The sequence below is a fragment of the Magnolia sinica genome, chromosome 9, assembly GCF_029962835.1.
Source record: "Magnolia sinica isolate HGM2019 chromosome 9, MsV1, whole genome shotgun sequence".
Taxonomy (NCBI): Eukaryota; Viridiplantae; Streptophyta; class Magnoliopsida; order Magnoliales; family Magnoliaceae; genus Magnolia; species Magnolia sinica.
In genome coordinates this window covers 6,598,692-6,614,870 of record NC_080581.1, presented here as the reverse complement: position 1 = coordinate 6,614,870, position 16,179 = coordinate 6,598,692, and the positions used below count along the sequence as shown (strand labels likewise).

The following is a 16,179-nucleotide window of genomic DNA, read 5'->3' as shown; positions in this document are numbered from 1 at the left end:
TTTTCTTCTTCATCCATATATTTGTGACGTTACTAACAAATTGGATGGAAAATAAACATTATATTGGTCTCTACAAAATTTTCAATGATGATAATCACTATCACCGCTGCTATTTTTGGTATGGATCATTTAAGCTGTGGATATGATTATTTTTTGTAACATGCTTTAAAATGATCTCGGAAAATGTATAAACGGTGTTAATATAATAAATACATCATTGTTGCGCCCATGTAACTTTGATCTCCTTTGAAACGTTCGTACAACTTGATGAGCGTCGGCGCTCGTCCACACACGACACGTATCTACATTAGCTATAGAGCTGCCAATCCGTTTCCATCCATTTATGCCATGATTTTCTACCATAGAATTTCAATTCAACTGTTTCCCGTGGTGAGGTCCACTTGAGATTTGGATACACGTTGTTTTTGGGCTAGAGCCCTCAAATTATCTCTTAAAATAGATGGACGGAGTGGATAACATATGTAAATCATGGTGGACCCACAGAGTTTACTCACTAAGCTTAGCGTGCTGAGATACTCAGTACGCAATCCGCGTCCTTTCCGCTAACCGTGGGGCCCGCGTGATGTATGTTTTCTACATTCATACCGTTCATCGATATTCTCAGCACAATTTAGGGCATTTTCGAAAAATACAATGCAGTTACATATCTAAAGTGGACCACACAATGGGGGTTGAATACCCACCGTTAAAAAAATTCCTAGTATCATAAAATTTTTGGATCAAGCTGATATTTGTTTTTTCCCTTCATCTAGGTTTCTGTGAGGTTATCAAGAGATTGGATGGAAAATTAATATTACTGTGGGCCATAGGTAGTTCTTAATGGTAGGCATTTAATGAAAACTGTTTCCTATGGTGTGGTCCATTTAATAATTGAATTTGCTTCATTTTTCAGGAAATATGCTAAAATGAGCTGGAGAAATTAATGGACGGCGTTGATATATAATACATAGATCAAGGTGGGCTCCACCGTCAGGGAAAAGCCTACTACGTTGACAGATCAGCCGCTTTCTATTCTATAAACCCACCAACCTTTTATCCTTTTTCAGTGACAAACCTACGCACGCTCTCTTAACGTGCGCACCCCAAACCCGACCGCAGCCATGGTCACTCCCAAGAAACCCCACGTCGCGATCTTCGCATTCCCCTTTGGAACCCACGCCGCTCCTCTCCTCTCCCTCTCCCACCGGCTCGCCGCTAACGCCGCGGACGCCAGCTTCTCCTTCTTCAGCACCCCCAAATCCAACGGCTCTATTTCGTCGATCGTCGCCGCATCCGGCCCCCTCCCTAATCTCAAGTTCTACGACGTGTCGGACGGTCTGCCTGAGAACTACGTCCCTCTCGGTAATCCGCTGGAGGCCATCGAGCGGTTCTTGAAGGCGACGCCAGGGAATTTCGCAGAGGCGTTGGAGGCTGTGGTGAAAGAGATCGGGGAGGTGACCTGCGTGCTCACCGATTCGTTTCTGTGGTTCGCGGCAGATATGGCGGAGGAGAGGGGCGTACCGTGGGTCCCGGTTTGGACAAGCGGATCTTTTAGTCTCGCGGCGCATTTTTATACGGAGCTCCTCCGGCGCAAGTTAGGGACCGGACCAGATGGTAATCGATCAGACTCCAGCTCTTTCTTTCTTGTTCTCCTTAATTCCGGGTATCAGGACCGTTCATCTTTGGTCGGTCACCCAATTGGCGTGCTTTAGTCCGAAAAAATGGGTGTGATTTTAGAACTCTTGTACGGACCTTCTTTAACCGTTCATTTTTCAGGCAACTGATCGGATTGATATCACAGTCCAATCCGCTTGCCGCTTTGTATTTGGACGATCAGTACGTGGTGGCCCACCAGAACGACGGTCCTGATCAGCGGACATGTTTGTCGCATGTATTATGAGGATGCAAATGCATCGAGCCTTCATGCCACCTTGTTCGTTTTTATGGGACGCTGATTGCATCACACTGCCAGTAGCGTGTCGATAATAGAGGGTGCTCTGTGGGCATTACCATGATGTATGTGTTTTATCCACACCGTTTATCCATTTTTCCAGTTCATTTTAAGATATGATCCTAAAAATGAGGCAGATCCAAATTTCAGGTGAATCACATCATTTATTGAATGACCACGATTAAAAACATTCCGTCAGCTGCAAGAGTTTTGGATCAAGATGATATTTCTGTATTACTGACCTTGATTAACAAGCTTGATGGCAAATAAATGAATAATCATGATAGCGAAAGTTAAGAAGTTTTTAACTTCCCTTTCAATTATCCCCATTTTCTTGGGTGGGGTTTCGTCATTTTTTGATTCATGCTGTGATATACTTGAGATTTGAATTTGGCTCATTTTTAGATTTATGCCATTTTTTAAAATAATAATCCAGATGGAAAGCATGGATAAAAACATATATATTATGATGGAGCCCACACATTATTGTCATTCAGCCAGGTCACTGCTGGCAGTGTCAGTGTATGTGCTGTGTCCCATCCATTCTTCCATGTACTTTAATATTTTTGTTTTTTTTTTTTTTTTTTGAAATTTAGGCATATGCATTTAGGGTATAAGAAGTTTTTAATGGGTAATTGCCATTGTTTTATGTAGTATACTCCACCTTAGATTTGAATCTGCTTCATTTTTTAGACCATATCCTAAAATTAGATGTTAAAACAGATGGACAACATGGATGTAAGGCATGGTGGGCCTCATCGATATGGATCCACCTACCTCGGTAGCTGTGGGGGTCCATTGAAGCGTGCACACTTTTGTCGTAGAGCATATACTAAGGGGCCATCTTGCATCGCTACTAATAATAACTTATTTGTTTTTTTTTTTTTTTTTTAAAGAAGCTTTTATTTTAAAAATAAATTATTTGATAAAGATTTAATTTTATTATTTATTATCTTTTAACAATAAGTAATGAGGTAACTTTTTATTTAAGAGTTTATTTACCTTAAACGGGTAAATAATTTTAGCTAATTTTTAACAAATGTCCTTAAACTTTTTAACAAGGTAAGTCCATGTGATAAATGACCCATATTGAAGGTAAGGCTCCACATTATGAATGGTACACATCAAGGTGGGCCCGACCTGATGGATGGCCCACGTCAAAGTGTGGCCCCACATTATGGATGATCCAAATCAAGCAAGCCCCACCCAATGGACAATCCACATCAAAGGTGGGACCCACATGATGGATGGTGGACATTTAAGGTGGGACCACATGATGGAAGGTTGACCTCAATGGTGGGCCCACATGATCTATGACCTGTATTAAAGGTTGGGCCCCACATGATGGATGGTACACAACAAAGGTGGGACCCACATTATGTATGTTGAACATCAAAGGTAGGTCCCACATGATTGGTGGCTCTCATTAAAAAAGTGGCCCCACATGATGGACTATCCACATCAAGTGAGCCCCACATGATGGAAAGTCCATAGAAAAGGAGGGACCCACATGATGGATGGTGGACATCAAAGGTGGGCTCGCATGATGAACGTCCCATATTGAAGATGCCTCCGCATGATGAATGGTCCACATCAAGGTGAGCCCACATAACGCACGGTTCACATCAAAGGTGGAAGCCATATGATGGATGATGGACATCAAAGGTGGCCTCACGTGATGGTCGATTGACATCAAAGGTGGGCTCAGATGATGAACGACCCATATTGAAGGTCGGGCCACACATAATCAATGGTCCACATCAAGGTGGCCTACATAATCGATGGAGTGAGCTTCACATGATGGATGACCCACATCAATGCGTGGCCACTCCTGATGGACAGTCCAAATCAAGTGGAGCTCACATGATGGATGGTCCACATCCAAGGTCTCACATGATGGATGACCCATATCCAAAGTGGCCCAACATTTGGATGATCCACATAGAAGGTGAGCCATATGATGGATGGTAGACATCAATAGTGGGCCCTACATGATGGACAACTCCTTCAAAGGTGGACCCCACATGGACACATGAAATGTGAATTTCATGTGATGGGTAGTGGACATTGAGGGGGCCCACATAAAGGACAATTAGCATTATGAATGACCTACATTAAGGTGGGCCTCATATAATGGATGGTCCATGTCAAAGGTCAACCCTTAATGATGAATGGTCTACATACAAGACAGGCCTTGCATGATAGATGAATTACTTTGAAGGTTTGGATCACATTATGGATGATCCACATCAAAGGTGGGCTCCATGTGATGGATGATCCACATCAAAGGTAAGCTCCTTATAATGGGCTATTCACATCCAATTTCCATCATAATGGATGGCCAAATGTCAAGATCTTCCAAAAAAAAAAAAAACCTTTTATTTAAACATCTTACTCAAATGTGCATATTTCAATTAAATAAGAGGTTTTTTTTTTTTTTTTTTTTTTTGAAAATATCATTTTAGCAAACATAGTATTGAAAACAAAACTTAAGAACAAAAAGACTTTGTTAAAATAATTCTTATTTGAAAAACTTTTATTAGATTAGAGTAGAGATGGCAAACAAGTGTGTAAGTTGTGATCTTGATTCAGAAAGCAGCTGCTCATGTGCAGAATACGTGTCAGAGATTTGAGTGTACAGCATGCATTTTGGAAATCTGGGCCATTCATCAGGTAGGGTACACCATGAAGATGTGATGGACCAAAAACATTGGTCTGAAAGAAGTCCAATGGCAATAGTTCACACTGCAACCTGCCTCATAAATGGCTTCGATATCTGACACGTGTGCCGTATTTGCGGATCCGTGATATGTATTTCGCCCCTCATGCCGTTTTACTTAATGATAACAGGTTTGGGCTTCCACTTAACTGGGTTTTGGTAGTATGTGGGGCCTTGCATCATAACTACAAAGCATGGGCTTATTTCCACCGTTGGATGGATCCAGGTTATTCATTGGGTAGTACGCACTTTGAATATGCCACATACCAAAGTTCAGGTGGTGCACTTGAAGAGTTGAACACGACAAGTAAATGTAATTATATTTATTACAAATACTTGTACACAACAAGGATACACTTTACAACACTCACAAACTATCACTCTTGAATGACAACTCTCACACACAAGAAAAAACTCTTTTTGAACTCTTAATAGTTGGACACCTTGCTTTCACTCTTGAACTCACTCTTTGTTGTTTATGTGTGTACATAATGAGATTCTTCCCATATTTATAGAGGGCTATGGAAGATTCTAGAGTCAACACAACTTTAAAGAGTTTTAGAAGCTTCCAAATATCCTATAAGGTTCTATTATATTTCGGAACATTTTAAGAAAATCCGGAAGGTTCTAGCATAGTCCGGAACATTCCAGAAGAGTCAGGAAAACTCTATCAAACTCTAGAAGTTTCCGGAAGATTTTAGAAAATTCTAGAATTTTTCGAAAATGTCTGGAAGTTTCCGGAAGACTCCGGAATATTCAAGAGATGTGGTGATGACATTTAACACTCCCCCTCAGCACCAACTCTCACAATTCTGCCTTTGTCATCATGCCAAGTTGCTTTCTGAATTCGGTGAACTTAGCATTGCTAAGTCATTTCGTGAGTATGTCTGCAACTTGGTCGTCGGTCTTCACATGACTCATCTCGATTTCTCCTTGAAGTACTTTCTCTCTCACGAAGTGATAGTGTACCTCTACATGCTTGGTCCTAGCATGAAACACTGGATTCTTAGCCAAGCAGATTGCTGATTGATTATCGCAGCGCAATATCATTAGATAATCATCTGGTTGATGAAGATCTCTCATTAACTGTATAAGCCATGTGCTTTCTTGGGCTACCAGTGCCATTACTGTATTCAGCCTCCGTGGTTGATAAAGATACTATAGGTTGTCTCTTGTTACACCAAGAGATTGCTCCTGAGCCGAGGTTGAATACGTATCCAGTAGTTGATTGTCGTGTGTCATGATCACCACCATAGTCAGCATCACAATACCCAACTATCTTACATGCTCCACCTTTCTTGTAAAATAGACCAAGGTTTATTGTACCCTTCACATACCTCAGTATTTGACGTACTGCTTCAAGATGCAACTTCTTTGGTGTTTGCATGAACCGACTATTCACACCAACTGTGTAAGCTATATCTGGTCGCAATAATGTAAGGTAGATTAGACTACCAACTATTTGTCGGTACATAGTTGCATCTTCCAAGTCTTTTCCTTCTTTTGAACATAGCCTGGCATTAGCCTCCATAGGTGTGGTAATTGGATTGCATTCGAGCATCTCATATTTCTTTAATAAGTCTTTAGCGTACTTCTGCTGACAGGGGAATATGCCTTTGTTGCTTCGGTCAATCTCCAGTCCAAGAAAATGCTTCAGTTCTCCAAGTTTCTTCATTAGGAATCGCAGGGACAAGTTCTCTCTTGTCCTTTTAATCTCACCGTCATCATATCCAGTAATGATCAAGTCATCCACGTACACTAGCACTATTGCTAGTTTACTTTTCTGGAAATTTACAACGAGACTGGAGTCTGTAGGTGCCACCAAGAACCCACTTTGCACTAGAAATTTCCCTATCTTGCCGTACCATGCCCTCGGTGCTTGTTTAAGCCCATACAAGGCCTTCTTTAGTTTACAGACATAATTCTGATGCCTTTTACTCTGAAAACCATTTGGATGCTCCATGTAGATATCTCGATCAATTTCTCCATGTAGAAAGGCATTCTTTACGTCCATCTGCCACCGTTTTCAAGATTTGCTCGCTGCAAGTGCTAATAGTACTCGCACCGTTGTAATTTTTGTTACTGGGCTAAAAGTCTTATCATTGTCCAACCCATGTTCTTGTGAGAATTCTCTAGCCACTAGTCTAGCTTTGTACCTTTCTATTGATCCATCGGGGCGAGTCTTGACTTTGTACACCTATTTGCATGATATCGGCTTCACATCCTTGGGTCTTAGAACTAGTTCCCAAGTCTGATTTTGGTTCAATGCCTTAATCTCTTCTTCCATCACCTTTTGTCATTTTATGTCTCGGGATGCTTCTTCAAATGTTGTTGGCTCTTTCACGGTCTCTTCTTTTGCTAAGGCAGCATCCACGTATCTTGGATTAGGCTTTCTCTGTCTAGTCGACCTCCTAAGTGGTGGGTTGTCTACCGCAACCTCCTGTTGACCCGAGCGAAGCTCTTCTAGACTACTTTGATGTACTCCAGTTTGCCATAGACTCATCGATTTATCTGGTATTCCAGACAGATTAGGCACTTGCTCACCATCTCCTGCTGTAGGCATCAACTCCTTAGTTGAACTAGGAGATTCTTCTCCTTCCCTTGTCTCCCCTGTCTTCTCATGCAGTTTATCTTCCAAGTCTTGAGAGTTTGGCAGCTCCTTCAGTGGCGACCACCATGATGAGGCTTCATTAAAGACTACATTCCTCGATGTGTAGCACTGACCAGTTGCAGGGTTGCAACATTTTCACCATTTCTTTTCACTACTATAGCCCAAAAAGATGTAACGAATTGCCTTCTTATCGAACTTGCTACGCAAGTGATTAGGCACAAACACATAGCATATACATCCGAAGACTCGGAAGTGACTCACCTTGAGCTTTATGTTCCATAGCTTCTTGAAGGGTGAGACAAAGCCTAGTTTTGCTTGTGGTAGCCTATTGATTATATGAGTTGCCGTTTGCATGCACTCTGCACAGAATCGACTGGGCACATTCTTAGCATGTAGCATGCTCCAACATATCTCTGCAAGGTGACGATTTTTTCTTTTAGCAATGCCATTTTGTTGTGGAGTGCCCGAACAAGTCAATTATCGTCGGATTCTACACTCATTTAGATAATTTGAGAACTCATTTGACGTATACTCTCCACCATTATCCGTTCGCAAGCATCGGATCCTTCTATCGAACTCACTGTCGACCTTCTCTCGAAATTCTTTAAATTTTAATAAAGTTTCTGACTTCTCTTTCATGAAGTAAACCCAAACGTACCTTGAGAAGTCGTCAATGAAGGTCACCATGTAACGCATGCCACTAACTGATGCCTGTTTTACCCGTCCGAACCGTCTGAGTGGACAAGCTCCAAGGGTTCTTTAGCTCTAAACTTTGACTCTTCATATAGCAATTGGTGTGCTTTACCATATTGACACTCTGCACAAATTATATCTTCTCGAACATCCAGCTAGGGAAGACCTTTGAGCATAGCCTTCTTCATCATTATCTGCAGCTTATGATAACTCACGTGCCCTAAACATGTATGCCAGAGATTTGCAGTCTCATTTTTTCGAGTCTTATCTATATTCAGCTGACATTACGTAAATTGACTCCAAGCGTCGTCCTTCCATGATAGGTGTACCTAACGGTTTAAGGTTTCGGTACACCTTAACATCCTCCGGTCCAAAGACCACATAATTACCAGAAGATGTCAGTTGTGATACTAACAATAGGTTTTTCTTCATCTCTGGCACGTGATAAACATCTTTCAACTTTACTTGATTAGAGTTAAATCGAGGTGTGATAGTAGTCGTACCTACGTGAGTTATCGGCAACCTTGAATTATTAGCTGTTACCACCACCCGATCTCCTTTGTAGGCAGATAAACTTGACAATTTCTTCTTATCACCTATCATGTGATTTGAGCACCCTTAATCAATGATCCAATCATCACTGTAGTTGATAGCTCCTTAATTAGAAACTATGGCAAGGGCTATTTCACCTGTCTCTGTACTATTGAGGAAGCAGTTACTTCGTTAGTGACTATGTTAGAGTACTTGAGTGGTTCATCAAAATCTATCTCATTCTCTGAACAATCTCCTTTGATGGATTCAGACACTGCTAAGGATTCCTGAAAGTCCCAGTCATCTTTACTGTCTTCTTGGTGATTTCTAGAAGTCACCAAGTTACCTTCGGCTGATTTTTTCTTGAACCAGTAATTTTTTGAAAAGTAACCTTTCTTGCTACAATTGAAACACTCTATATCATACCTTCGAGATACGGAGGATCATCGTTCATTTGTATTGTTGTTGGATTGAACTCCCCCTGTCCGAAGACTTCTTCCTTATGCTTCTCACTTTTTAAAGTTCTGCTGACTTTGTTCGCCCTTTCTGTTCTGTTGTCGATGTCCGCCTTTTTTATTATTGTAGTAGAGTGCTTCATTTTCTTTGTTTATTAATGCTCCAGCCATTTGTTTGCATAAATTTTCTTGATTGGCCAACAAATTCTCCAACTCTATGAGAGTAGGTTGAGTAGGCCAACCTCGTATTGCCGTGATAAAAGCATTATACTCGGGCTTCAACTCATGTATAATTATCCTCCTCATTCTTTCCTCATAAATATTTGCTTTAGGATCCAATTCTGAAATTTTACGGCATAAATCCTTTACTCTTGTAAAGTACTCGCTTATAAACTTATTACCTTGGGTGGTGGACATTAACTCATTCTCCAAATATTGAAGTCAAGCATCATTTATTTTTGAAAACAATCATGTAAAGGTGTCCCATGCCATCTTGGGCATGTCGTCATCCTTGATTCGCCCGAGCAACTCATCCTCAATGGTTGACTTGAGTATGTACATTGCCTTCCCGGCCTTAATCTTCCACTTTCGGAGTGCTTCAGCATTTTCCTTAGGAGGTGGGGTAATCTCATTCTCATTACCAACCTCCCACAAGTCCTGCCCTTTAAGGTAGGACTTAATGCGATTCCTTCAACTTTGATAGTTGTGGTTATTAAGCCTCGTAACTCCGCTTGTTGTGTCCATAAGATCCGTCATCGTGACTTGGTGTGATTATCACTCCCTTTATCAAGCAAGCCAACAAACTTCACAGTCTCCAAACTGTGCACGATCACCTTAGAAAACGGATCCTGACCAAACCTCACTCTGATACCAAATTGAAGAGTTGAACACGACAAGTAAATGTAATTATATTTATTACAAATACTTGTAAGCAACAAGGGTACACTTTACAGCACTCACAAACTATTACTCTTGAATGACAACTCTCACACACAAGAAAAAACTCTTTTTAAACTTTTAATACTTGGACACCTTGCTTTCACTCTTAAACTCACTTTTTGTTGTTTATGTGTGTACATAATGAGATTCTTCCCATATTTATAGAGGGCTATGGAAGATTCTAGAGTCAACACAACTTTAAAGAGTTTTAGAAGCTTTCAAATATCCTATAAGGTTCTATTATATTCTGGAACATTTTAAGAGAATCCGGAAGGTTCTAGCATAGTCCGGAACATTCCAGAAGAGTCAGGAAAACTCTATCAAATTCTAGAAGTTTCCGGAAGATTCTAGAAAATTCTAGAATTTTTAAGAAATGTCTGGAAGTTTCCGGAAGACTCTAGAATATTCAAGAGAGGTGGTGATGACATTTAACAGCACTCACCAAGTAAGCATCACATGCACGAGAAAGATAGACCGTTAATTTTCTTCATACAGGTTTGATCTTTCTGATAAGCGGCCAACACTGCTTATTTGGTTAAGGCATCCATACATGACCTGATGAATGGGCCTGATCATTAACATGCATGCATCAATGGTGGAAACCAGGCACGCGTGGTCGCGGTGATGCTGGCCACAAACTACAAAAAAGATTCAAAACCCAATTGAAGATTTAGTGCACCATAATGCAGTAAGGCATCTATCCTAACTCTGTCAATGGGGCAGGTGGGTAGTTGAGACGGGCTTGACCATTATTAGGCCGGGTTTCAGGTGGTGTATAAGGCCCAACGCTCTGGCTCGGGCTTAAATCAAGAGCTTGATTAGAACTGGGCACCAGACAACTTAACCCGAACCAAATGGGTGGGTCGGTCCGAACCGAGTAGGCTTCACCTAATTCGAACTCAAACCGAGTTGGGTTCGAGTTACCCAGTAACTCGATCCAACTCAAGTCGAAACTCAATTTGAAACCTGATTCAACTCGGATTCGGGTATATATATAATAAAAAAAATTCTAATTTCGAAGTATTTCGAACCCTACACACACCACATCCAATCTCGAGCCCAACCCGGTCTCAAACTCTCTCTCACTCCCTTATCCTCCTCTTTTAAGCCCGACAACCACACACCACCAATACCACCCTCCTCTTCATTCCTTCCCTCCCTCCTCTTCCAAGCTCGGCAGCCACCCACCACCATCACCACCCTCCTCCTCCTCCTCCTCTCTCTCTCTCTTCTTTCCACTCCCTCCCTCCATCATCTCTCGATCCGACTCAGTGCCAACTCGACCCGACTCGGTACTTTTGACCAGGTTGGACTCGGTCCGGATTAATCCAGGCCAGACCTGGACTCGAATCAGGTCAGGCATGCTAGACTTGGGTACCAAGTCGGGTTGAGTTCGGGTCAGGCCTATTTCAAAACCGATCGAGTCGGGTCAGCCCTTACTCAGTCTGACTAGACTCGATGCCCAACTCTGAGCCTGATTGTAAATCGGGCCAAATTCAGGCTTAGCAACCCAAAAGCCCATAAACCTAGCCCAGCCCGATAGATCTTTTCTAAACCTAATTCACTCCCTTTTCTTTCATTCTCTCACTCTCTCTCACATATGAGGCACACCAAAATATCATTTATCCATGAAGATATTCAGGTCTTGGGCTCGGGGCTCAGGCGCACTCAGGTCAGACTTTTTATAAATATCTCGGGCCGAACTTGGGCTGAACAATTAATTTGGGCTTAGGTTCAGAATTGTAGGCCAGGCTTGGACAGAGCTTGGCCCAGACCTAACCCAGCTCATTGACAACCCTAATCATAACCACGTGATGTAGGGGTATCGACAGGCCTGGTCAGGACCGGTCCAAGCTCTATTAATTTCGGTCCGCACTTTCTAATGTTTGGTAGAAGTGCTAACTGGCCTATGATGGGCTAAAATAATCCAGCTCGAGTCCACCCCTCAGTGTTTTACCACCCTTGAGCCAGAGTCCAGCCTAAACCCGAAACCAAATCAAGAAGAGAGTTGGGTTAAGGTTGAAAGAGCGAGAGAGATGATTTTCCTCTAATGGAGGAAAAGGAGAAACTCTCATGGAAACCTCAACAAGCAGATTTCACAGCTAAGGCAGTGCAAACCCCTCTCTGAGCAAAATCTCTTTTCTCTTGTAATTTTCTAGATTTTATAAAAAACCCTTGCCAGGGATGGAGGCTCGATAATGATCAAAGGAGAGATGTATTATAAAAAATAAAATAAAATTGCAAGCTTTCATGACCAGACCTAGACAAGCTTATAAGCTTTTGGACATCTACATCCAAGCCTTGCCGGATTTTAAAATGGACTTTTAAGCCCAAGCCTATCCCTTGTCCCTGATACTCCGATTCAAGCCGGGCAGAAAACCTGACCATCCAACGGGCCACACCCCTAAATTGTGAAGCAATGGTCTAATGGAATGAGTGCACCTAAACCTTAACGTATATACAGTTGCATTTGCAGTCGCTGGCATTCCTTCACTTGTCTCGACTGTTCATTAGGTCCAGCTTGTAAAAAAAAATCATTATGATCGGATGATCAAAACCGTCCAAGCTCTATGAGGTGTACCTATCACGTTTATCACCTCCAAGTAGATTGCTTGTGGTGGGGGGTATCAGCGTGTGGCTAACTGCCCAAGCTCTGTGAGGCCCACCATGATGTATGTGTTTTATTCACATGATTCATCCTTTTTCAACTTATTTTAGAGCATGAACCCAAAAATGATAAGGATCCAAAACTTAAGTAGACCTAGAGCTGTACACAAGTTGAACTGAGTCAAGCTTGGCACAGCTAGTAGCTAATCCCAACTCGAACTCAGCTCAACTCAGTCCTTGAGCTTGACTGGCTAGCTCAGCTCAGTTCAGTCAGCAGCTCGGGCCAGTTCAAGCCAAGTTTGAGCCCGTGTGATATTTTCCCAAACATATAGAGTGCATCTTCAATTTCTTATAGAATATAAAACAGTAGTAGCAATTTACAGGTATTTCATCAAACACTTAGCAAATAGCATCAAAATCAAGATACAAGGATAGTTTTATAATATAAAGTTTTTTTTAGCAATTTGTTTTGTATCCATTCCTTCTTCACCACCAGCTGATCCCATGGGGAATGTATGCACAACTTAGCTTGAAATTTTTTTCGAGCTCTAAATTCCACCTGTACTTGGTCTGAATCCAATTTCGTGCCGAGGCAAGTCGAGCTTTTCCGAGTCAAGTCGAGTGAGCTAACTCGACTCGTGTACAGCTCTAAGCCGATCACACCATAAAAACCAGTAAGAATTAAACTACTGCGGTTGAAAACTTTCTAAGGCCACCGTTTTATTTACCATCCAAACTTATTCCACCGTTTTATTTACCATCCAAACTTATTCATGGTCATACAGATCTAGACGAAGGGAAAACACAAATATAAGCTTGATCCAAAACTTCAAACTTCTGGTGGCCCTTAAGAAGTTTTCAACTGTAACCATTCAATTCACACTGTTTACTATAGCGTGGTCCACTTGAGTATTGGATGTGCTTCAATTTTAAGCTATTCTCACTAAAATGACATGGAAAAACGGATGCACGGCGTAAGACACATACATCAGTGTGGGCTCCACAGATTTTACTCCGTGCGGTGGAAACGGATTGGCTCCTCACCCTGCCACTAGCCAATGGCTAGTGGTCAGTTGTCTGTGGGACCCACCATAATGTATGTGTTTCATCTATGCCGTCCATCCATTCTTCCATATCATTTTATGGTATGAGCCCAAAAATGAGGTTGATCCAAATATCAAGTGGACCGCACAGTGTTGATTCAACGCCCACCATTAAAAACTTTTCAGGGGGCACAAAAGTTTTGGATCAACCTGATATATATATATTCCCTTCATCCAAGTCTGTATTAGCTAATCAACAGGTTATACGTCAAATCACCATACAGTGGGCTCTAAGAGGTTTTTAATGGTGGATATTCAATCACTACTGTTTTATGGTGTGATCCACCTGAGATTTAGATCTACCTCATTTTTGGGATCAAGCTCTAAAATTATCTTTCAAAGAGGATGGACGGCGGGGATAAAACACACATCATGCATCATGGTAGTGTCCACATAGCCCCGACCACTAGCCAGCAGGCTGATGGCAGCCTCACTAGCCAAACCGCGTCCCGTGCCGGCTCCTGTTGTTTTTAAAGGTCAGGAATTGCTTATTATTATTATTTTAATGTTACTTTTTCTGACACGTGGCAGTCGTGGCGACGCGGCGAGACGAGCCACTGGATTTCGTCCCGGGCTACTCCGCAATGCGAGTATGTGACCTTCCCGAAGGAGTGGTCTTCGGCGACCTGAATTCCCTCTTCTCGTCTCTCCTCCACCGCATGGGCAAGCAGTTGACACGTGGTAGGGCCGTGGCCATCAACACCTTCAACGGCCTAGATTCCACCAACCTAAACGACCTCAAGTCCAAACTCCCTACCTGTCTACCCGTCGGTCCTCTCTACCTCATGTCCCCTTTATTACAACAGACCGATCCTCACGCCTCCCTCACGTGGCTCGACCGCTTCACCCATCATCCTTCCTCCGTCACCTACATTAGCTTCAGCTCCATGATGACACCTCCGCCCGCAGAACTGGTAGCCCTGGCCGAGGGTCTCGAGGCCAGTGGGACCCCCTTTCTGTGGTCCCTACCGGAGAAGGCGAGGGAAATGTTGCCAGCTGGATTCCTGGATCGGACGGCTGGGAGAGGCCTCGTCGTCCCATGGACACCGCAGCCGGCGGTTCTATGCCACGTGGCGGTGGGAGCGTTCGTGACCCACTGCGGGTGGAACTCATTGTTGGAGAGCATCACGGGCTCGGTGCCGATGATCTGCCGTCCGCTTTTCGGGGACCAAATGTTGAACGCTCGGATGGTGTCGCACGTGTGGCGGATCGGGATGGTGGTGGACGGTGGGGTGCTGACGAGGGATAGGGTGGTGGGGTCCATCGAGCTGGTGTTGAGGAAGGACGAAGGGAAGGGAATGAGAGAGAGGGCTCGCGCGCTGAGTGAGATGGCTAAGGAAGCGGTTGGAAATGGCGGGAGTTCTGTGGAGAGTTTCAATAAGCTTTTGGAAATAATAGTCTCTGGTCGTTGAAAGGGTTTTTCTCTTGATTGATATTTTCTTAAGGGATGAAAATTAGTTTATTTTTTTATATGTTCATTAGAACTTTAAGAGTTTGAGATACTTGAATTTTATGCCTGTGTGTAAGTGGACTATTGAGTGTTTTCTACTTAAGGCTAAGACTCCTTTACTTCTTGTTGTCCTATTCACACGTGGCTCTTATATACACTAGTAAAATGTAAGTGCCATGCACGTGAGAGTATTTCGGCGTGACCTGTTGGAAAAAATGCGTTGGTTATATTGGAAAATAAAAATAAAATGAAATAAAATTTAATTATTTTGTTTCACTAGGCTGAATCATGTAAAAACATAAGTTGTCCTTAAAGCATGATTCGTCCCCTTATCAATTGCTAATGGGTTACAGGTGAATTGCTTCCAGTATAGGAAAAGTTTGTTTGGATCCCGCGTGCAGAAATCATGATGGATCCACTTAGGAATAATTTAACATAGCAGATTGTCTAGCAGAATCAAACAGTGGGTGTGTTTTAACAGTATTCTAAACGGAGATGCTATTTGGAGAATCTGATGGAAAGGGAGAGGTTTGTGTTCGAGATGATGAAATTTGGACCGGAATGGTCCATTTTATATAGGCACCAGGGAGTGGACCATTGTTGGGTGGCTATCAATGGTTCAAAACGTTTGAAAAATATTTCTGACCATTGATCATTAATTTCAATCGTTTCTTATCGTCGAATCGAAAGATCTGACTATTGGATCATCATGGCCTGTTCGTTTTCAAACCGTTGTGGCTTTCAAGGTAGCTAGTCATTTTCAGAAACGGCTGACCATTTCAGATCAAAGATCTTACTGTACCTAGTCACTTATAAAGCCCTGACTCATTTCAGATCCATCGCACCTAAGCTCCTACTAAACCAACTGCACCGGCTTGCGACGGTTCGCATAAGGTCACGAGGGAGCGACCACTCTGTGATACAATGTGCATGTGCGAAGTGCACCAACTAGCGCCACTACAGCCACACTGCCCACGCCCTAGTTCGTGCCCAAGCGCGCACGTGCGTATGTTCCACGCAAACCGAGCGTCTCAATCTCCAAAGGTCCAAGTAAGAATACTACACACATCCACATATAAACCCTAAATCTTCTCCTATCATTTTCGATGTGGGACAAAAA

At 42.6% G+C, this 16,179-nt stretch overlaps 1 protein-coding gene across 1 annotated transcript; it reads left to right on the top strand.

Annotated features, from left to right (window-relative positions):
• Nucleotides 1-1,053: 1,053 nt before the first annotated feature.
• Nucleotides 1,054-15,335, top strand: LOC131256772 (anthocyanidin 3-O-glucosyltransferase 7-like). Its single transcript, XM_058257813.1, has 2 exons — nt 1,054-1,614; nt 14,141-15,335. Exons 1-2 carry the CDS (start codon nt 1,122-1,124, stop codon nt 15,019-15,021), a joined length of 1,374 nt encoding a protein of 457 aa, XP_058113796.1. The 5' UTR covers nt 1,054-1,121; the 3' UTR covers nt 15,022-15,335.
• The last annotated feature ends 844 nt before the right edge of the window (nt 15,336-16,179 follow it).